This window comes from Cucumis sativus, chromosome 6 (assembly GCF_000004075.3).
Source record: "Cucumis sativus cultivar 9930 chromosome 6, Cucumber_9930_V3, whole genome shotgun sequence".
Taxonomy (NCBI): domain Eukaryota; kingdom Viridiplantae; phylum Streptophyta; class Magnoliopsida; order Cucurbitales; family Cucurbitaceae; genus Cucumis; species Cucumis sativus.
The window spans coordinates 2,937,575-2,960,101 of record NC_026660.2 but is presented as its reverse complement, the minus strand read 5'-3'; the positions used below and the strand labels follow the sequence as shown (position 1 = coordinate 2,960,101).

The window sequence follows — 22,527 nt, the reverse complement described above, 5'->3', positions numbered from 1 at the left end:
CTCTATTCTTATGGTTTTGGCCTTAATATTCTTTACAAATATAAAGAAAATTTGCGCAAAAACAAAATCTTTTTAAATTCTTTGACTCACTTTCCAATGTGAAATTAAAAAAAAAAACAACTAATAATGGTCAATTTCATATTTACCTATGATATAATGGGTTTCCTCAAAAAAATTTCTTTCAAGTAGGAAGAGTTGCTCAATATAATATTAAATACAGCTGCCTTTAATTACAATTATTAATCCCATTTTTTGTTAACTTCATTAAATAAATAGATTATAAACATTAAATTAATAGTTCGGAAATAGGGTGAGAAACTAAACAAAGACTAAAGGACATTTATATGGTCAAATATCATAGAGCTGTATTCTATACTTATGAAACTTCTGGGAAATTTTGAATTTCCATTCTATTATAAAAACAATATTTTTCAATTCCAATTTATGCTTCACATGTGAATTTATTTTTGATTTTATGGACAATGTGTGTACTTGTGAGCTTTTCAACCCTTCACATCTAAGTCTAAAAGGAATTATGCTTAACCTCTTGAGTTAGAATCCTATGTGTAAATTGTAACCTAATATGGGGTATGTATGCACATCAATAACTCTTTGTTTATCACAAATCATGTTTAGTCTCTCGAGTTTCAAAATTTTAGCTCATAGATACAATCGGGAGATTATAAAGTACTCATGTATTATGTTGTATGCAACTTTCTATTATTGTGATACTTTTAAAGCCTATTAACTTTTTAATTAAAAAAAATTTATGAATTGCATGGATTAAATAGATACACAACATTATAATTTTATTTTTGGTCCCTACTTCCCAACTTGTGTTCTACTTTATGGTATTTTAGACTCTCAAAATGTGCAAAGTTAAGAATGGAGTGAAATTAGTCTTTTTAACTTTAGTATATAATCAATTTTTTAATATATATATATAACACAATCTCTTTAATATTTTCTTTATAAAGTGTTTGAAAATATGTTCATGTGGTGTCTTTTTTTATTTAAATTTATTATTGCGATGATAAATAAATGAAAGGACTAAAATCAAACCCATTAAATAGTACATCAAACATGCAAAATAAACGGAAATGAATACAAGTATAAGCATTACAGAAAATTCAAAGTTTGATGAAAGTGAGAGTGGAAGTGGAAGGATTTAGTTAGGGTTTTTCACCAAACCAAAGAAAACGCGGTTGATATCATGAAGGGCAAGAAATCTATATCCATAAGCCTTTATATAATTAGCCAGTGAAGCAACAGCTATCTATTTTGTTTTACTTAGAATTAGCAACTCCACACATAAAATACACATCTCTCTCTCTCTCTCTCTCTTCATTTTCTCCAACTCTTTTTCTTTTTTGTTTGTCTTTGTTTTCATTCTTATATATTTTCTTACAGAGCCAAAAGTACTAAAAACTGCAAGATCCAGGAACCTGCCTCTACATCCACAGCATCCTTAATAATATGTCTCTCTTTTTCATGCAATAATTAATCAACCATACACACACACACTATACCCCCATTTTAATTATCTTTTCATTTCCCTATTCTACCTTTTCTAAATATATATAGTAGATCTCTGTCTTGAGTAACATTAGATATTATCCCATATCATAAACTATTTCTGTTTAAATTTCATTTTCTAATTATTTTGTTTCTAAACAGAGTAATCAGTATCACTTTTGTAATTGTTTTAAGGTTTCTGCCCAGATGATATATATATATATATATATATATATGTATAAAATTATATTTTTGTATAATTGTTGTGTTTGAAAACGAAGATGTCTTGTTTCAAATATCATTCTCCATTTGTCGTACTAAAATAAAATTATTTTGTTCTATCATTAATATTAAATTTTTGTTAGTAGCATAACTTCATTAATAAATAATTAATAATTTTGCTCTTTTAGAAATCTTGAACCAAAATTTTAAAATTAGCTTAAGGAAAAAAATATATTCCTGAGTTATATCTTTCTATCATGTTTTTAATTAAAATACAAGAAAATACCCTTAAACTTTGTGTTTAGTTAAAAAATATATTCTTAAACTTTAATAACCATTAAAAAATGTGATTGAAGTGTAAGTTGTTAAAATTTTAGATAGATATTTATTGAGTCATGAAATGTTGTGACAATAAATCTAAAAATAAATTTAAATCACCATACATTCATTTTAATTATGTCATTGTGACACATTCCAAAGACTCAAATTCTTTTTGGTAATTTCAAAGTATTTTTAATCTATAATATTTTTAAAGTTAAGAACCATAGATATGTATTTTTATGGACAAAGTTGAAGCTTAGTTTTTATACATTAATTCCCCTCAAAATTACTAGATTTCGTTAGAGTTAATTTCCCAAATTTTCTCTTTCCTTTTTAAGGAAGAGAACAAAAGAATAATAAAAATCCTCACTAATATAAACGTAAATATAACTCTAAGTTTGACTTCTTCAATAGTAAAGAGTTATTGCTAACTTTTCTCTCTCTCCCTCTCCCTCTCCCTTTCAAACACAAATGAGGTTTGGTTTTAGATTTTAGGTTTTCAAATCTTCTATTTATATATTTTTTAATCTAAAAAATATCTGTCACCCATATCGATTTGCGTGTGTTTTGTAAATCAAACTATTTACACTACAAATTAAACATAATTCACTTAGGAATCTAAGTCAAATAATTAATCAAACCAAAAATCTAGCCTCTCTCCTTCTCTATAAATACACCACTCATTTCATTTCCCCTTCCCTCAAATATTCATATTACTCATTTACATTTTCAAGCATTGGCTCACAAAGAAAGCTTATTCATTTTGATATATCTCATCAACATGGTGAAGAAGGAATTAGGAAATGATGACAATCATTCAACGTCAGTCCCAACAAGTAAAAAGAAATACAAGGGAGTAAGAATGAGAAGTTGGGGCTCATGGGTTTCTGAAATTAGAGCTCCAAACCAAAAGACAAGAATATGGTTAGGTTCATATTCTACAGCCGAGGCCGCCGCAAGAGCTTACGATGCCGCCCTCTTGTGTCTTAAAGGCTCCTCCGCCAATCTAAATTTTCCAATCTCTTCTTCTTCCTTTGCTCATTTTCACAATTTTCTTGATGATAATAATGTCATGTCTCCTAAGTCCATCCAAAGAGTTGCCGCCGAAGCTGCTGCCAACACCGCGTTTTTTGATGGCAATGTTCAAAGTAACATGGCGGGATCTAGCGATGTCCCACCGTTGTCGCCATTGGTTTCCTCTTCTTCTTCTTCCTCGTCAACGTCAAATAGTGAATCGTTTATGATGTCGGACCCGTCGTGGTTCAACTTTGATGAAATACTTTCTCCTAAGTATGTTGGGCAAATGATGGATTGGACTCTATTTGATCCACCCGTTACTGATGATTTTTACGAAGAAAGTGATATCCGTCTATGGAGCTTCTGCTGATTTTTTTTTTTTTTTTTACGTCTATGGACTTTATTTGTTTATTTATTTTTTTTACAATTTTTTTGCATATTCATTCTATATGAATTCCTCAGGTTGTTTCACAAAACTACTGACAAAAGTAAAATTTTACATAATAATACATAAATATAGGTTACAGCCACAGATTATTTTTCTGGGTTGGTTGATCTTTTTGTTGGATTTCATACCTTGTTGTTGTATTCCCTCAAATATTATCCCTAAACTTTTTAAGTCATTTAATAAATTCTTTGAACTTTTAAACTTTTGTTTAATAGATCTTTAAATATTTTATTTGGTATCTAATTTGTTTGAAAATTGATTGATGTACTAAATATAAAATACTAGTTAATGTTTGTAACTTTGTAGATCCGTGAACTTTAAATAGAATGGAACTTTAGACATTAAATTTATAAATTTGTAATTTAACCTGTGAATGCAATGCAACAAAACCAGTGGCTGCATTTAAACGTGTCTTGTTTGACATTGATTCATGAAGTATTTTTCGGTTTATGATTATCTCAAAGTTGTGTTTTCCAATGGGTGTGTGTTTTGGGCGGTGGCAGGTTTTGAAACTCAAAAAACCAGTCATAATATATAATGTCAGAACTACTTACTAAATATATATCGTCAAGGTTTCGCTTATCGTCTCCCGTGGATTAGAAATGAGAAAGACACATACTTAACAAGAAAAAGACAACGTGACCACTTTGCTGCATGACCTCTTTTGTATTGGTTTACAATGACTTTCTTAATACCACTTCAAAATGTATATGTAACTAGCTCTTTTACATTTTTAAACATTGCCGAATGACACAAGTTAAAGTTATTAGCGTTGAGAGTATGGTTAATTATATAGTGAATCATGTGGATTGATATTTTAGTTAATTATATATTTGAACAAATAAGATAGATTAGTATAAAAGTAGTACTAGAGACGGAAAAAAATTGGTCAAAAACTTGTGAGTGGAGCAAAGTGGTACTTTTTATTATTTTTGCAAAAAATGGTGAAGCAAAGAGTCAAATGGAGAGAAGGGTGAGGTCCAAATAGAGACTGAAAGTATCAAATCAGCCTTAGAACTAGACAAATTTTTGTTGTGGGGGCTGATGAGATATAATTTGAATATTGCACATGATATGTTTATATTTTGTTTTTGAAGTTTATAGTTTTTATGTTGGGTAACGGGTCATGGAGTCCCATTCTGTGTTTATTTGTTGTGTTGTCTTTTACATTGCATCTAGTCTATTACTCATTCTCTCCTATTTTCTCTTTTTCTTCTTTTTTCAAAGTTCATGAATGAAATCCTTCCCATAACGTTTCATTTCACTTCACAGTCATCATAAAATCAACACTCTTTCTCAGCCTTATCTTTCTTTTTCAAAAACCAAATAAATATAATCAATCCCATTTTTTCTCTCTTATTATTTAGTAATATCTAAAGTTTTGGTCTTTCCTTACAAATTATCGTAGGTTTTTGGTTGTCGGTATAGAATAACTTCTTCTTAACTAGTTCACGAGTATGTTTTGATTTGGATATGATAAAAATGTCATAAATGTGTAAACCTAAGGTGGTCTCTTTGTTAGTATATAAGAGTAGAGACAAACAACAAAAGAACTTAAAAGATAGTAAAATCAACAAGTAGAATTTAGCATACAGAAGGTATTGTTTACTAGCCACATTGCTTGAAAAATAAAACCTTCACTATAGTAAGCCAAATCATAAGCAACATAATAATTATGTTGAGAGGTTTCATATTTGAAAAAATCAAGAAAACTCACACTACTTGTTAAAATAGATGAATTCCTCTTTTCATATGGAATAGTTCACACTGCTCACGTTTAGAAAAACCAACTAAAAGAAACTGGTTTTGAGTATTGAATCTCATACTATCTAGAAGAGAACTTTTAACAGAAATAATAATTGTATGTGGAATGTACAGACTTGAACTTCATTCGCGTATCGTGTTTTGGATAATCAAGAGATATATTCCAAATAATAAGTAAATAAATTTTAACCTAGGAAACGAGGTAAACGTGCTTTAAAGGCTTTGGACAAACCCGACCTCATATAAAAGCAATAGTTTCAAAAGCTTTGTAACACAAATAATGTTCAAATTCTTACGTATCTTCGTTTAAATATTATCGCATTAGAGTTCACCTCGAAAAAATCTTGAAGAGTAGCCGGTCATTTAATCACATATATCATTACACTCACTTGTCATATATATTGTGAACATTAAAGGCTTTATGAAATATCCTACCTAAAGATTTAGTGGAAAAGTTTGACGATCACAATACAACTAAAAACACATAAATTTGAAGTATAGGGGACATGTGGATGGATATTTATATTATTTCTCATCAAAAATACAAATTTCAACATTTTCTTATTAATAAAAGGTCAAACAAGATGACTAAAATTAGAAATTTCAATTTAACTCTAATATTGTTATCACAAGTTGTAAAAGCATTTTTGTTAGTAGGGAATCAAAATCTAATAGATTTGAAAAAAGAAAATTGGATAGATTAGTGAAAATATTGAAGGTTGAATGAGGTATATAATTAAGCATAGGATACCATATAACATGAAATGAGACTGAAAATGGAAAAAGGAAAAGAGCATTTTATCCCCCAAAAAAATAAAAAAAAAATAAAAGTGGAAAATAGCACATGATCAGAAATGACAATTTCCAATGTTGCAATATGACACATCATCACATGTGCCCTTCTAAAGCATATATTCAAAGTTCGAGATTTTGTTTATTATTTCCTATTATTCAATTTAAATTACTTTGATAACCTATACTTTTATTTTATTTTATTGTTTAGTACATTGCTAATCTAGAATTAATGATATATATCATATATGTCTTCGTGCATTTTGTTCTTAGAGAGAGGCATTTTTGGAAGTTAGATCCAACACAGAGCGTGGAATTAATGATGTGGCCTTGGCCTTATTAAGACAAACTTAAGGGATAATTCATTAAATCAACTTATAATTAATTGCCCTTCATAATATTCATAATGGGATTTTTAGTATTTTAATAGAATAACTCATTTTTAAATTATATATAGATTGTTTTTTTTAAAAATTTTACAAACATGATTTCTTTGAGTTCTTTGCTTTGGCTTAATTTTTTACAAAATTAATTGTATATAAAAATGAGTGATTTTAAAAAAAATAGCAAAATATTGATTGTATGTACTTTCATTTTTCTTTTTTTACTTTCCATAATAGTTTTCTTTAAAATATTTATTTCTATTTTGAACAAAAGTTTCATTTCTATTCTTGGATAATTTTAGGAAAATTTACACATATTTACAAAAGGAAAATTGGGATGGGTAGTATTTTATTTATTTATTCTTGTACGAGAAAAATTATTTGTTCTTGATTTTAGAATATCAATAGTACAAAATTGCAATATGAAATATAATCGTTGCATTGATCAAAGTAATTTAACTTCATCTGTGATTTTTTTTTCTTTCTTCGATGTGTAATTTAAGTTGAATATGATTTTAAATGATTTTGTTTTATTGTTTTACATCGATTTTATTTTGGTTTTACTTAGTCTCAGTTTTGTATACCAGTATTGTGACATACTTATATTCTATGTATTAGTTGGTTGATATACTTATTACGTGATTTTCATTTTTTAAAATTTTATGCAGTTCATAATAGTATTATTAAGTATATAAATGATATAACCTAACGTATCATTATCAAGTATATCAACAATATATTGTTAAAGCATATTAGTAAAATGAAACATTATCAAGTATATGAATCAAGTTTACTAGTGTATATCAATAGTATATCAAGTGTATAAGTAGAACTTCAAGCATATCAACTGTATTTTATCAATCAAATGTATAAGTAAAGAATACTAAGTAATATATCTACAATGCATAACAAGTTTATCAATCAAATGTATAAGTAATATATCTACAATGCATTGTGTGTATCAAACATATCATGCACATCCAATGTATCAAATTTGTTGAGTGTACCAATTAAGCATAACAAGTTTATCAGCGGTGTATCAAGGTCTAAGGGATATCAAGTGTATCAAGAAGAATCAAGTGTAACGAGAAGTATTGTGTGTATCAAGATGGTTAAGGTGTGTATCAAAGAGTATCAAGTGCACCAAAGGTATCTATCAAATGTATTAGGTGTATCAAGAAGTATCAAGTGTACCAAAGATATTAGGTGTATCAGACATGTATAAGGTGTATCAAACGTATATTAGTAATGAGGGCATTTGTGACATTTTACCTTTTGATGTGTGGGATGAGCTTTGTTTTTGCCATTTTTGCAAATAATAAACTATGTTTGCTATAGACTTAATTATTATAACTTGTTTTGTCATTTTTACAAGTTTCCCACCAAATATAAACTAATTACAATTCATATAACAAAAAGAGAACCATTAGGCCTACTATATGGATTTTTTTAATAACAAGAATAACCTCCTTCAATTTCTTCTTCTTCACATCAGCAAGCCCTAGCCTCTCTCCTAAAAATCTCTTTCATTAACAAAGACAACATCAAGGATTGCGCTGCTCTTGTCTCTATTGCAATCACTGACGCGCTCATCAACGATCTCTCATATGACCTCAACATAGCTATGTCTCAGCCTCAATGTTGTCATCGAATGCCTCTTTCTCGGTGGTCTCAACTATGTTGCCTCGTCGACGTAGCTTTTGATAACTTGTAGAACTACAAGTTATTATAGCCTTTTAGAATAATGGGACCAAAATGCATATGAAATGTGTCAAAACGCGTAGCTTATGTTGTAAATTCATAAATATTTAAGAATACACTTTACATAAGCATTCATGCCTGTTTTACCCTGTTTTGAGTGTCTTAATGTAGGTTATGAACAAAAGAAGAAGTTAGTGAATCGCAAAGAAACTCGTCTAGAGACTACACGAGAAGACTCTATAAGTAGGCGAGAAAGAGGTTTGTTAGAAGACAAAAGTGGTAGATGGAGTTGATATCACTTGACAATAGGCAACTTTCGACACTAACATACTCCATTCACCATCAAGAAAAAGAGGCCTAAATAGGCCACAAGATGCTTGCATGAGCCAAAACAGTGCTCAAATGGGCCAAGCCCTAAATAGTTAGTGGAAAGAAATAACATTTCTACCGTCTGTAAAGGACTTCTTTCTCTTCTCCGGCCAGTTCACGAGTATAAGCTTGAGGTCTAAGAGATGAAGATCCTATTCCCCATCTCTCCCTAACTTGAAATGTCATTCCTACTCTTTCTATTTTCGTATTTCTTTACATTCTATGTGTTTGTATTGTAAAGTGGCTGAAGACCTTTATTCTTTAATATAATGTATATTTATGCCTTTTCAATCCATCATTTCTTTACTGTTCATCTGTTATTGTGTTATTTGTAGTTTAAGATATATGATAGATTCTTGATAAGAAGACTAACTTATAATTCTTATCGCATTAATGCTTCTTTTTAGTTTGTGTTTCATTTTTAGAAGTATTATGCTTGTAGATTTAACATGAGTGACTCACTATTAGGCGACTAAATAGGGTGATGCGATAAAAAGTACACTCTTACTCATGCATTGCTAAATTGATAAAAATAAATATTATAGCGCAAATTTTTCCCTCAATCGTCCAAGTGTAAGCGAAGAAAGGTTTCCTGGTAAGTCCTGGGTTGAACACAAGGAATTTAAGTTCCTAATTTATCCTATCGCGCAGTGAATCATGCGATATAAGTTGTATAGTATGATTATGAACATTATACTAAATATCCTAATTGTTTACACTACTGTGCTTGACAGTCCAAGGTGAGCATGACGAGATGGAACAATGGAATATGAACTCATTATAAGCATGGCGAAGAAGGAAAAGTTTAATTGTCTAAACATAATAATTTGTACTTTAATACTTCAAGGAGATACAAAGCATGCATTAACTAAGAATTAGGGCGAGCAATCTAGCGCTTTTGCCTTTTGGGATGCAAATACATAAAATTAAGCTATGATTTGTCTCTAATCATCTTAAATGTTTTATTAGTAACTTATCCTTAATTAATGTGGACAATCTCTCGGTACTATTGCCATACACAATATCCTTTCGGTAATGTATGTGAAGGATGAGTTTGGCGATAAGATTATATTGTCACTTCTAGCCACTTGCTTAGCTAAACGCAATTCTCACTTGTTAGGAAATCATGATCTATATCATTGCTCTTCTTTCGAATGCACTGTCGCGACGTGATCGCGACGCGGAGCGGCTGGCCTCCATCGTTTATTTTATTTAAATAAATAAATAGTTTTGGAGCCGCCACAAACCATATTAAGGTGTGATTGGTCATCCAAAGAAAAAAAGATGGTCTATGTAAATTTATGAGATTTAGGTTCGAAAGTCATTTGTGTGTAGGGAAGGTGTTAACACCCTACAACACTCATAAAATGATTACCCAATTTTATCTTTTAAACTAAATTATAGAGGTTCACAAAACAAAGTTTTTATTTAGGTATTTTTTAAATGTCCCATGGTTTTCAATTCACATCGAAGAAAATAAATCCTAAGCATGAATTGATAATTATGGGTTGCATAGAAGCCATTAGAAAAATGAAATTTATTTTTGTTCTAAAAGATTTTTTTATTCATCTTAAGAATATTAAGATATTAAAATTTGATATTTTAATCTCTATCATAGGTGTCTAATGAAAAATTTCATGTATATAAGAATTAATAAATTCATAGAAAATACTACTCAGTCACATTTAAAAATAACTCATTTCATATTTTAGATGGGTGTCAAGTAATTAAAAAGATGCAAATAATTAAATATTTCCAATAATTAACACAACACCCAGATAATTAACACAACATCTAATTAATTAACCAAATGAAATAATAAACATTAATTAACATTGCACCAAAATGGGTGCCAAATAATTAACCAATGATGCAAAACATTGATTAATTAACGCAACAGCCAAAATGGGTGTCAAATAATAAGCCACAATCATCAACCATGGATTTAATAATAATAATAATAATAATAATAAAAACTTACAAACAGGTCTACACGCTTCTTTCTTGATCCTCTCAATCTCTTTCCAAAACACATACAGATGAAAATATTTCTTTTTTTACGTGTCCTTCCTCTATAAAACTCCTTAAACCACAAACACATGAAAAAAAAAAATTATCAAAAAAATCTCCTTATTCTCCTTTTACAAGACACTGAAGTGGAGTGCAGACTACCAAAAGAAGGTGGGAGAGTGGGAGAGTTGGGAGAGTGGGAAGTATGAATGTGGTGACCAACGAAAACAAAAATAATAAGGGATGGTTGAGAAAAAATAGGAAAGGGAAACAACTTCCATTTTTAATTTTAATTTTAATTTTAATTTTAAATATATTTTTATTTTTATTTTTGTTTTAAAAAATGAATTTAAAATTTAAGAATTAAGATTTTGCTTGTAATTAAATTGTTTTTTTCAACTTTTTCACGACTTTAGAATATTTTATTAATTTTAATTTACAATTTATACCAAAATGATTTTTCTCTCCTAAATCTCAAACTTAAAATCAATTTTCTCTCACAAATCTCAAGCCTAAAATCAAACCTCCAATTTCCATATCTTTATCAATTTCCTTCACTTATTGGTCCCACCACCTGATTCTAAGTTCGGAAAATAGCGAGTAAACTCTAGTGGTTGTTCCGACTTTGAGTTTGTGAGAAGATTACGAGGATCGGGAGGCTTTGAAGGTACATTTTCTATTAACCTAATTTCATTTAATTAGAATAGTTTTGAAGCATGTTAATTTTATTGTTTAGATGCAATTAGGATAAAATAGATCATGTTTTTTAATGCGCGTGTCTTGTGTTTCATCAGCAATGTCAGCAATGTCAATGATAAATTTATGTAACATCGTCAACGGTGAGATAATTTCCCATTTTTCGTCGCAGGTGATGGGTGCGAGATGATACATATGTACTCAGAAGGCTTCCTAAACATGCATAAAAGCACTCCAAATGAATTAAGAGGTGAAGCATCAAACATTACTTTATTAGTATAACAATGTAACGTGTCTTATGTGTAGCATCAAACAAAAGCCAATTTTCTAAATGGCATCCTGACTAAATAGGGGCCAATATGTCATTAGCTATATCACATGGTTGGAGAGTAGTAGTAAATATGATTAAACACAATATTTTTCATTTCAATATATTTTGGTGTTGCCAATTCACGTAAATTATTGCTAGTTTTTTGTACAAGTAACATAAGATATTTTTCTCATCTCAAAAGGCAAAAGCATGGCCAACCCGCATATAGAAAAAAAAAAGTTGCTATAATCAAATAACATTAATTAAACAGATGAAAATGGTGGCAAAAGGGAATGAGGAGGTGGGGGAAATGGTGGGTTTTTGTATGTAGAAGTTTGAAATAGAGGTCACCGGAGATGGAAAAAACGGCAAGAACAAAGGATAAATTAATTAAAATGCGTAAAAATAGGAAATTGCCTCACCATTGCCAACGTTGCAGACGTTGTAGATGTTCACCGTTGTTGTTGTCTCACCGTTGACGTTGCAGACGTGCTTAAGGAGAAGGGTTCACGAGCAAGATAGCAAGAATCAAATATCGATTTTTTATTTTTTCTTTTGTTAAAGTTGATTTTAGGTCAAGGAGAAGGAAATTTCATCAACGGCAAAACTGACTTTTCACTAATAATCTGTCCTAAAACTCAAATTTTTTTCTCAAACCCAATCCTAAAAGTCATCAATCCCTTCAAAGTATTTTTTGCAATTTACCATTTTATTTAAGGTTAGCATTTTTTAGAATTTTAATTTCCATGATGTATTGTGCACAAAACACTTAAAAGACTTTATTTAAACAAAATGATAAGGTATGTTTTAACTCATTTGAAACTTTAAAGGTATTTTTAAAAAAAATTTAAATCTAATTGTATTATTAAAAAGAAAAAGTACATCAAATAACAAAAATATTAAAAAAAACAGCATATAACACCAATTTGTTGCATATTGTCAATATGATAAAATTAATAATATCAACAGTTAATGGTAATCATAGAACTATCATATGATAATCATAGAGTTATTAGAACTGTCATATCGTAATCATAGAGCTATTAGAAGATAATCACGTTTAAATCTGGTACTTTTATCTATTTAGAAACTATTGTGACATGTAGTTTTTAAACTCTATTTTTAACCGAGAGTAAAACTATGAAATTGCAATATGTTGGTCCAAAACAGCTACTAAAAGAAAAGAAAAAAAAAACTTTGTCATAACTTTTTAATAATTCAAATAATATTACAAATAAATCTTGATTTTATTCCCTATCGTTGTCTTTAGTCAAAAGTATGGACATGAATAAAAACAAAGAAGAACAACAACAACTAAACAATGTTAATTAATCCTTTAAAAATTATTTAAATATAGATTCTTTTTCTTCATTCTCCTTAATTAATGATTAACATTCTCCATTTCCAATTTGATTACTCACTGATCAAACTCTGTAAACTCTCCCATGGCCTTGGCCATTAACAACCCTCCTAAGGATATCGCTCTCTCCAATTACAGCACCTCCACCAACAACTCCGACGACCACTGCCACCTCGCCGGCAACTGGAACTATGGCTCTCCAATTGTCGACTGGGAAACCTTTTCCGGCACCCACAACGACTTTCTCGACGTCTTTGACTCAACGATATGCATCGAAAATCCACCATTTCTGACGGAGGATCGAGATGAAGAGGATGAATTTAAAGGCTTGAGGCTTTATCACCTCCTCACAGCGGCGGCCGACGCCGTGTTAGGCGACCATAAGAGTTGCGATTTGGCTCATGTCATATTGGTTCGGCTCAATGAATTGGTTTCCCCTTCACATGGGACTAATCTGGAACGCCTCACTGCGTATTACGCTCAAGCTTTTCAGGATTTGCTCGATTCAGCGCCAGTAGCGAATAAAACCCATCATCACAACCACCATATCCACCAGCGTGATGATCATACTCCAACGGACGTTCTTGCAGCGTTTCAGTTGCTGCAGGAGATGTCCCCTTATGTGAAATTCGGCCATTTCACTGCAAATCAAGCGATTCTTGAGGCTGTTGCAGAGGATCGAAGAGTTCACATTGTGGATTATGATATTATGGAAGGGATTCAATGGGCGTCGTTAATGCAAGCTTTTGTCTCGAGCCCATCGGCTCCACATCTCAGAATCACTGCTATTTCTAGAGGAGCCAACGGGCGAAGATCGATTGGGACGGTTCAAGAAACAGGGCGGCGATTAGTGGCGTTTGCAGCTTCAATTGGTCAACCCTTTTCGTTTCATCAATGTAAATTGGATTCTGATGAAAGTTTTCGTCCTTCTGGATTGAAATTGGTAAAAGGTGAAGCGCTTGTTGTGAATTGTATGCTTCATCTTCCTCATTTCAGTTACCGGTCACCGGAATCGATTGCATCTTTTCTCTCCGGCGCCAAGAGTTTGAGTCCGAGGATTGTGACTTTGGTGGAAGAGGAAATAGGTCATGGACCCACCATTGACGGCGATTACAAGGTTCAATTTCTTGATTCATTAGAGCGTTACTCGGCGATTTATGACTCACTGGAAGCGGTGATTCCGATGAAAAACAGAGCAAGAGCATTGGTGGAGAGGGTTTTTCTCGGGCCAAGGATCTCAGCGACTCTGAGGCGAATTGGACAGCGGAGGTGGTCGACGGCGGAAATGGAGGATAATTGCTTGTGGGGAGAGAAATTGGAGAAGATGGGATTGAAGACAGTGAAGATTAGCTTTGCGAATCATTGCCAAGCGAGATTGTTGTTGGGTTTGTTCAATGATGGGTACAGAGTTGAGGAATTGGGCAATAATAAGCTTGTTTTAGGATGGAAATCGAAGCGTTTGCTTTCGGTTTCCATTTGGGGTTCTTCATCTTCCTCGTCTTCTTTATCTGATTCTGAGTAGAGATGTGATTGTGTTCACTGTTCATGGTGGTTGTTCTTAGTTCTCATCACTCTCTCTCTCTTTCCTTTGTTTTTTTTTTTTTTGTTGGAATTCTTTACTTTATTCACTGTTTTTAATCAAATTTATGGACAAAAATGGTAACAATACTACATAATTTAATTAATGCACAAAAATTATTTTAATTGAGGATTCTTTTAATCTTTGTCTTAACTAGTGATGTGACCTTTCTCTTATTTAATACTTCATAAAAAAAAAATAGTTTATGTTCAACCATGGAGATTAGATCATTCATGTCTTATCGATTATATTTGGATTAATTAGCTTTAGAATAATTCATTATTACAAGAGTATTTTAAAAAATAATGACAAAATTGGATAGATGACACCGACGAATGAGTAGAAGTTGTATATAGTACACGACATTCATAACAAAAAAAAAAAAAGAGAAAGAAATGTAGATAGTTATCTAAATTCGGACCCTTCTCTATAACAAATAAGTTTAGGCCCAAATTATGATATTGTGCCACTACTAATCAACTAATCAAGTGTGAAATAGAATTTCATTTCTCCTAAACCTATCAAAGCAACAAATTCAATGTTTATTTTAATTCACAACTTTATGACTACCTTTCAACAATTTTCTTAGGTTGACCTGCCTTAAATTGTATTTATAATCTCTTGCCTTTTACCCGTGTATGATCATTGGAACAACTTTATAACAATTTCTTGCCTTTCCATTTTCTGACACACAATCATTTAGATTTGATGTATAATCGTTTATATTTAGAATACGATCGTTTATATTTGAAACACGATCGTTTAGATTTGGTTATTTTGTACTATCATTTACATTTGTCAATCCAATATTCCAATGATTTTTTTTCACGATCATTTATAGCAAAAGAAAAAAGACGATGGAAAGGAAAACAAAAATTGTATAAGAAATAATATGAAAATAAAGAAAAATTGTGGAAGGAAGAAAGAATATAAAAAGGAAGGGCAAATGGAAAAAAACAAAATTGTAGAAGAGAAGGGAATAAAGTCTACGAAAAGAAAGGACAAACCTCAATTTTTTTTAAAAACGGGTAAATTCAACTAACTTTCTCCATTGATGACATGGGTTGTAAATATTTTGGCTCTTTGTTTTATTTATGAAAGTAAGCCTATCATAAAATCATATAGTTTTCCTATAGCTAAAGAACTTCCCTAAAATCAAATAATTTTTTAAAAATCAAACAATATAACTAAACTCAAATAATTTTTCTAAAATCAAACAAAATCAAACAATTTCCCTAAAAGCAAATAATTTCTCTAAAAGCAAATAACTTCCTACAATTAAATAATTTCTCCAAAATCAAATAACATAATTAAAAACTAAATCAAATAAAAAAAAACCTAAATACAATTATTATATCTAATAAACATAAATTAAATTATTTTTACAACAAAATAATAAAATCAAATAACAAGCATAAATTAAATTATTTTATAACAAAATTGTGTACCCGATCAAGGATTTAGTTAAATAAACATACCTTGTAACAAAAAAACTGGAAAGAAAAATGGAGGGAAGACTTTTTTGGTGAAAGCTAACTAAAAGGGAGCCTCTCGGTGGCTGATTTTTTTGGTCAAAAAATGGAACGAATTGATAATTTGTTGTGTGAAGAATGGAAGGGGTGGTTGATTTTTGGTGAAGGATGTAAGCGTACATACATTTTTATGAAGGAGGAAGGCAAAATTGCAAAGAATATAAGTGAGAATGAAAGGCATAAGCAAAATTTGAAGTGAGAATGAAAGGTAGAATACTGGACGACTAGGGTTTTAAAGAGGTGAAATCATGTACCCGGTATACAACTTCACTGCATGAAGGATAAGTGTTGCAAATGCATGTGGGCAAAGTTGTATACCGAATATACGACTTCCTGCATACGGGCAGATGTGGCAGTCAACTGTAGCTTTGATTGCCATAAAGGATACATGTGACTGGAGTCGTGTATCGAGTACATAACTCTAGTCAAAAGACGTGGATTGGGTCTGTTCACACAAGATTGCGAAGAAATGTATTTCGTGGAATTGAAATTTGTATATTGATGAATATTGTGAATACAATCTCTAGTATTTACTCCTTTGATGCTTTCTCTCGAATACAAGTTAAAAACTTAGAATTTCTTGATCTTCGGTCTTTAGGATGTTGTAGTTGCAAGTCTATTTGAGCTTCAGTCTTTAGAATTCAATGAAAGTTTGATCTTCTAAGTCTTCAATCTTTCAGAAGATGATGATCTCGAAGTTGATAAGAACTTACACGTCTTGAGAGCTTTATAGAAGTTTGAATCTTCAATTCTTCAAAGCTTCAATTCTTCCTTCAACAAGAGACATCCTCAAATGAATGACAAAGGTCTCTATTTATAGAGAAATTTTGTGGGCTTTAGGTGGGCTATGGCCCATTTGCTTGTTGGGCTTGGACTTTGACCAATTTGCTTGTTGCGCTTAGGCTTGGGTCCATTTTCCTTATTGTGTTTGGACTTGGGCTTGGGCCCATTTGCTTTATTGGGCTTGGGTTCATCTGGTTGTTGAGCTTGGACTTGGCTAATCTACTTATTTGACTTGAATTGGGTTGGATTGAGTAAACTTAATTATCAAAATCCAATAAAATATAATTATTAAATATTTGTTGTGATGATGTGGCAGAATTTAATTGGCCGAAATTTCTTGCTCAACTGGAATTACTCCAGTCCGACATCGTAGGTCAGGTCCACGATTCTAGTTAGAATTCGAGCCAATAGGAGTGTACCCAGTCCACAATTTAGTGAGGGTACACGATTTCGCTACTTTATTTTTGTCGATAGTTCCACACCTACCTTAGTTTTGTCAATGTTTTTTTAAAAAATCATTATTTAAAAAAAATCGAACTATACTTCTCAACTAAATTTCATATTGTTTTTTAAGAACATTGGTGAGCACCATCGATATATGTAGAGCCAGTTGAGATACGTGCTCCTCTCAAACTATTGATTTTTGTATTTTAATATTAATTTTGAGGTGTCAAATTACAATATATATTAAATAATGTTTTATTTTAAATAAAATATGGTTTTAGTGTAATAGTTGTGCTCGCAATTCATAACTACCGAGTCAATCTTATATTTTTCAAATAGTTTCTCAATTTAGTTTTTTATTCCAAATATCAATAATTTTATTCCAAACATCAATCATTTTCTTTTCCAAAATATCAAATTTCTTCCTAAATTTTAATATTTTTCTTTCCTTAAATATTTTTTTTCTTTCCAAATTTTAATTACTTTATTTCTCCAAAGACTCCAAATATTAATTTTATTCTCAAATTTCAATAATGTCATTAAAAAAAACCTAAGATAAAACTCTAACTTATTTTCTAGTCGCCATTTATTATTTAACAAATATTTAGAAAAAAAAATGCAACAAAGTCGATGATATAAATTTTCACTCTCTCAACCATATTCCATGACAAATGTATTATTTTTTTTCTCTTTTATGTAATTTTTAATTTCACATTTTTATTACTTATGTATATATTTATTTTATTTAATTTCAAAATTAAAGGCTACAAAATAATATTTTTTCATTTATCGTTAGAATATACGTATCATATCAATTTACTAGTAAGTTCAAATTCATCTTAATCTTTTTAGTTTTAATACTTTTCAATCTATGTGATAAATCATAATACTCATATTGTTTAATATTAATTTGGTAGAATAAACATATCAATATAGAGAGATATTTTAAAAGAAAACAACAATAGAAACTATAGAGTCGTCATCTTAAAAAAAAGAGGCATATACCTGATTCTGATAAATCTTTTATAGAAATCAATTTAGGAGATTATCATTTTGGAGACAAAACCAAGTTGAGTGTTTGGAACATAATTACACAAGATGAAATTCACTCATTCGCTCATTTAAGGGTATGTAGATGAGTGTTCCCTTAAATAGTGTATCCAAGACTTGAACAAAGGGTCTTACACTCTCTATGGGAGGGGGGAGGGGGGTTGTTTACTGTTTGGACCATAGACAGGTTGTTCATCAGAAGAGTTCTAGTATTTAAGGAGTAGAGGTAACTTAGAGGTAAAACGGTAATTTAACACAACTGGTGTTACGAACACTTATGAAGGACTAACTTGCTGTTATTGGTCTATATCCGTGGACACATAAATATATCTACAGTGAGAAGAGTCGAGTTGTGACTCTTTAGTAGAGTGTACACATAGTTAACAGATAATGATTAATGTGGTTAATGAGTTTAGCCAATTAACCTCATATTGTTGTAGCTTTTGATCTGTATGTCAATTAAGTCTCCTTCCTAGATCATAAAAGATAGTGAATTTTTTTTATATTGGTTGTAATTTGAAATGTTTAAATTTACTTTGGGAATTAGTATAATGTAAAGTGATACATTATAATATAAAGTTTATATTTTTTAATCAAACTTTATTATATAAATTTAATTTTGGATATGATTCAAAATTAATTTATGAGAGATAAAATAATTGAATGAGTTCAAATATTAATTTAATATGAATTTTATCATATTAAAATTATTGTTTAGGAGAGAAATTTATATTTGAATATGATTCAAAGTTAATTTAAGTTAAATATAAGATATTTAATTTAGCTATTAATTAATTAATGGTTTAGTTTAATTAAATTAAATTAAACTATAAGATATTGGAGAGATGCTCATTAAATATGATATAAATGAAATATTAATTATATATAATTTAATTAATTATTGGTTGATTAATTAATTAGTTAATTTTAAAATCTTATAAATTTAATATTTTTTAAATTGATAGAATCACGTGAGTCTCTCATACTCCCTCGAGGAGAGAGTTATAAATGAGCAAAAGAAAAAAAAAATCAATTAAGTGAATGCTTTTACTTTCTACAAAGAGCACTTGTTGCCATCCTAATTGGTGTCCCTATTTGAATAGAGTATCGAATCAGGTTTTGGAGACTCTTCGAGCCGATAAACTATATGTCAAATTTTCGTTATCAGTTGGCCTCGACCTTTTCTACTAGTTTGCTACTCGTTTCAGCTTTTATGATATGTGATGTATGTTTTCATTCTCATACTATATATTATAATGGTACTATCAAACCAAAACTTCTTGATCACGTAGAAATGGAAGCGGTACAATACAATAGTTGAAAATAATGGTGAGACGAGATTCGAACATAGGGCTTTGGAGTTTAGAAGGGACACAACCATTACACTAGAGATAAATTTTAGTAATAATGAAACATTATTTAATATATATTGTAATCTAACGCTTTAAAATTAATATTAAAATACACGAATGAAGGGACACCATCAACTACACATAACACAAGCACAATGATATAAAGCGGTTTATTGTTTTATTTAAATAAATTTAATAATTTAATTTGGATTTTAAATAAAAAGATTATATCTTTTGATTGAAACATATAATAACAATCCCATTGTACAATATTTCAAAAAGGAAATCCCAACATATGTTCATCTTCTCTATTAATAAAAATTAAAATCGATAAAAAAAAAAAATGCAATTTCTATTTAATATACATTATTTTATTTGCTTTTCTTTTCATGCAAATATCAAATAAACATTTTAAATCTTTCCGAATCCAAACTGGATAAATCAAGATTTTCAAATAAATAATCGTTTTCCAATTCCTACTTGGAATTCTATTTTTTCTCTACATATATAACCAAACTCGGTTGAAATTAATCCCCAAATAATTTTCTCAGAACTTCCGTAAATCCCCCCACCATGGCTACTGATCAGCTCCACCTTCTCACTGTTCTTGATCGTGCAAAGACCCAATTCTACCACTTCACGGCGGTGGTAATCGCCGGAATGGGCTTCTTCACCGATTCCTACGATCTCTTCTGCATATCTCTCGTCACCAAACTCCTCGGCCGCATTTACTACACCGTCGAAGGCTCCCCCCGTCCCGGAACCCTCCCTTCCGTCGTCGCCGCAGCAGTCAACGGCGTCGCACTCGCCGGCACTCTCGCCGGTCAACTCTTCTTCGGCTGGCTCGGTGACAAGCTCGGCCGCAAGCGCGTCTACGGCCTCACCCTCATCCTCATGGTCGTCTGTTCCATCGCCTCCGGTCTCTCCTTCAGCAGCTCTCCGACTTCCGTCATCACCACACTCTGTTTTTTCCGATTCTGGCTCGGCTTCGGCATCGGCGGCGATTACCCTTTATCTGCCACCATAATGGCAGAATACTCCAATAAGAAAACACGAGGGGCATTCATCGCCGCCGTCTTCGCAATGCAGGGGTTCGGAATTCTCGCCGGCGGCACGGTAGCGATTGTAATTTCGTTAATTTTCAAGACCCTTTTCAAAGCTCCGCCGTACTCGGTGGACGCCGTGAAATCGACGGTGCCAGAAGCGGATTACGTATGGAGGATTATATTAATGTTGGGGTCCTTGCCGGCGCTTTTAACTTACTATTGGCGGATGAAAATGCCGGAAACGCCGCGTTACACTGCCTTGGTTGCGAACGACAATAAGAAAGCTTGTGCCGACATGTCGAAAGTGTTAAATGTGGAAATTGGTCAAAATGTGGTAAATGAGACTCAAAGTAACACAAATGCAAACTCAAACTTTGGGTTTTTTAGTAAGAAATTTCTGGAGAGACATGGGATTCATCTTTTAGGGACTGCCACTACTTGGTTTTTAATCGATGTAGCTTATTATAGCCAAAATTTATTCCAAAAGGACATTTTCAGCGCTGTGGGTTGGTTGCCACCGGCCAAAACAATGAGTGCTTTAGAAGAGGTTTTCAAGATCGCCAAGGCTCAGACACTCATTGCCCTTTGTGGGACGGTTCCTGGCTATTGGGCCACGGTTCTTCTCATAGATCGGGTTGGTCGGTTTTTTATTCAAGTGCTTGGATTTTTCTTCATGACTGTTTTTATGTTTGCGCTTGCAATTCCTTACCGTCATTGGACCGGGAACCATGTTGGGTTTGTTGTGATGTATGGGCTTACTTTTTTCTTTGCTAATTTTGGACCTAATAGTACTACTTTTGTTGTCCCTGCTGAGATTTTTCCAGCTCGGTTTCGGTCAACTTGTCATGGGATATCAGCTGCAGCTGGGAAAGCTGGGGCTATTGTTGGAGCTTTTGGGTTCTTGTATGCTGCTCAGAGTCAAGATCCATCCAAGACCGAACCTGGTTATCCGGCTGGGATCGGAATGAGGAATTCTTTGATCATTTTGGGAATTTTCAATGTGTTTGGGTTACTTTTTAGTTTTTTGGTTCCGGAATCTAAAGGGAAGTCTTTAGAAGAAATGTCAAAAGAGAATGAAGTTGGAGAGGATGGAGAATGTAAAGTGCAAGCTGCTAGATCAGTTGAACAGTTTTAGAAAGTTCTTAAGACCAAAATCCTTGGTAGTTTGGTTTTTGACCCAATTTTACTTTGGGATTTAATTTTTCTTTTCATAATTTTTGGACTTTCTGTAAATTAGCTGTTCACTTGATTTAATAATATATTGATTATTTCACTTGTTACATTCTTTGTTTTTTCCTTTCCTTCAATATTTTAGTGTCGCCCCGCCACAAACGCCCTTGCTTGCCATCCAAGACACAGCGTTAAACACCAAAGACACTTAGTCTTAAGGTCCTTAAGCTTTGCTTAATCGTCCAGTCCTCTACGTCTTAATTCTTACAAATACTCTTTAGGCGAAAAGAACAACTTTGAAAAATAGGTTAGACGATCAATAGTATCCTTCAACTATATCGAAAGTAATTAACTAAGAGAATAACTAGAGAAACAGAAAGAACAAATAACACAGAAGGCTTTGTTAACCCGTTCAAAAATTTTGGCCTACTTTTAAGGAGCTTATCCGTTCAGATAAGAAATATTATTAAGATTCAAATGAGTAATCAAATGCACTCTTTAAGTTATAATAGAAACTTAATCAAAGATATGCTCCCCTGAACTTGTGTTAGAACCTACTTGAAGATAAACTCAATCACTCTCGAATTCATTGACTATAGTTCAACTATTTCAGTTTTCTTTCATATTTCTTATCAACCGGTGCAACGTAAATATCACTTGTAA

The 22,527-nt window shown here is 31.5% G+C and overlaps 3 protein-coding genes across 3 annotated transcripts; all 3 read left to right on the top strand.

Annotated features, from left to right (window-relative positions):
- The first annotated feature begins 2,756 nt into the window (after positions 1 to 2,756).
- Positions 2,757 to 3,724, top strand: LOC101205811 (ethylene-responsive transcription factor ERF014). The gene has a single exon (XM_004140929.3). The coding sequence runs from the start codon at positions 2,840 to 2,842 to the stop codon at positions 3,443 to 3,445; it is 606 nt and encodes a 201-aa protein (XP_004140977.1). The 5' UTR covers positions 2,757 to 2,839; the 3' UTR covers positions 3,446 to 3,724.
- Positions 3,725 to 12,927: 9,203 nt separating this feature from the next.
- LOC101205577 (protein NODULATION SIGNALING PATHWAY 2) lies at positions 12,928 to 14,612 on the top strand. The gene has a single exon (XM_004140928.3). The coding sequence runs from the start codon at positions 12,994 to 12,996 to the stop codon at positions 14,428 to 14,430; it is 1,437 nt and encodes a 478-aa protein (XP_004140976.1). The 5' UTR covers positions 12,928 to 12,993; the 3' UTR covers positions 14,431 to 14,612.
- A 5,503-nt stretch (positions 14,613 to 20,115) lies between these two features.
- Positions 20,116 to 21,974, top strand: LOC101205342 (probable inorganic phosphate transporter 1-7). The gene has a single exon (XM_004140927.3). It carries the CDS (start codon positions 20,222 to 20,224, stop codon positions 21,827 to 21,829), a length of 1,608 nt encoding a protein of 535 aa, XP_004140975.1. The 5' UTR covers positions 20,116 to 20,221; the 3' UTR covers positions 21,830 to 21,974.
- The last annotated feature ends 553 nt before the right edge of the window (positions 21,975 to 22,527 follow it).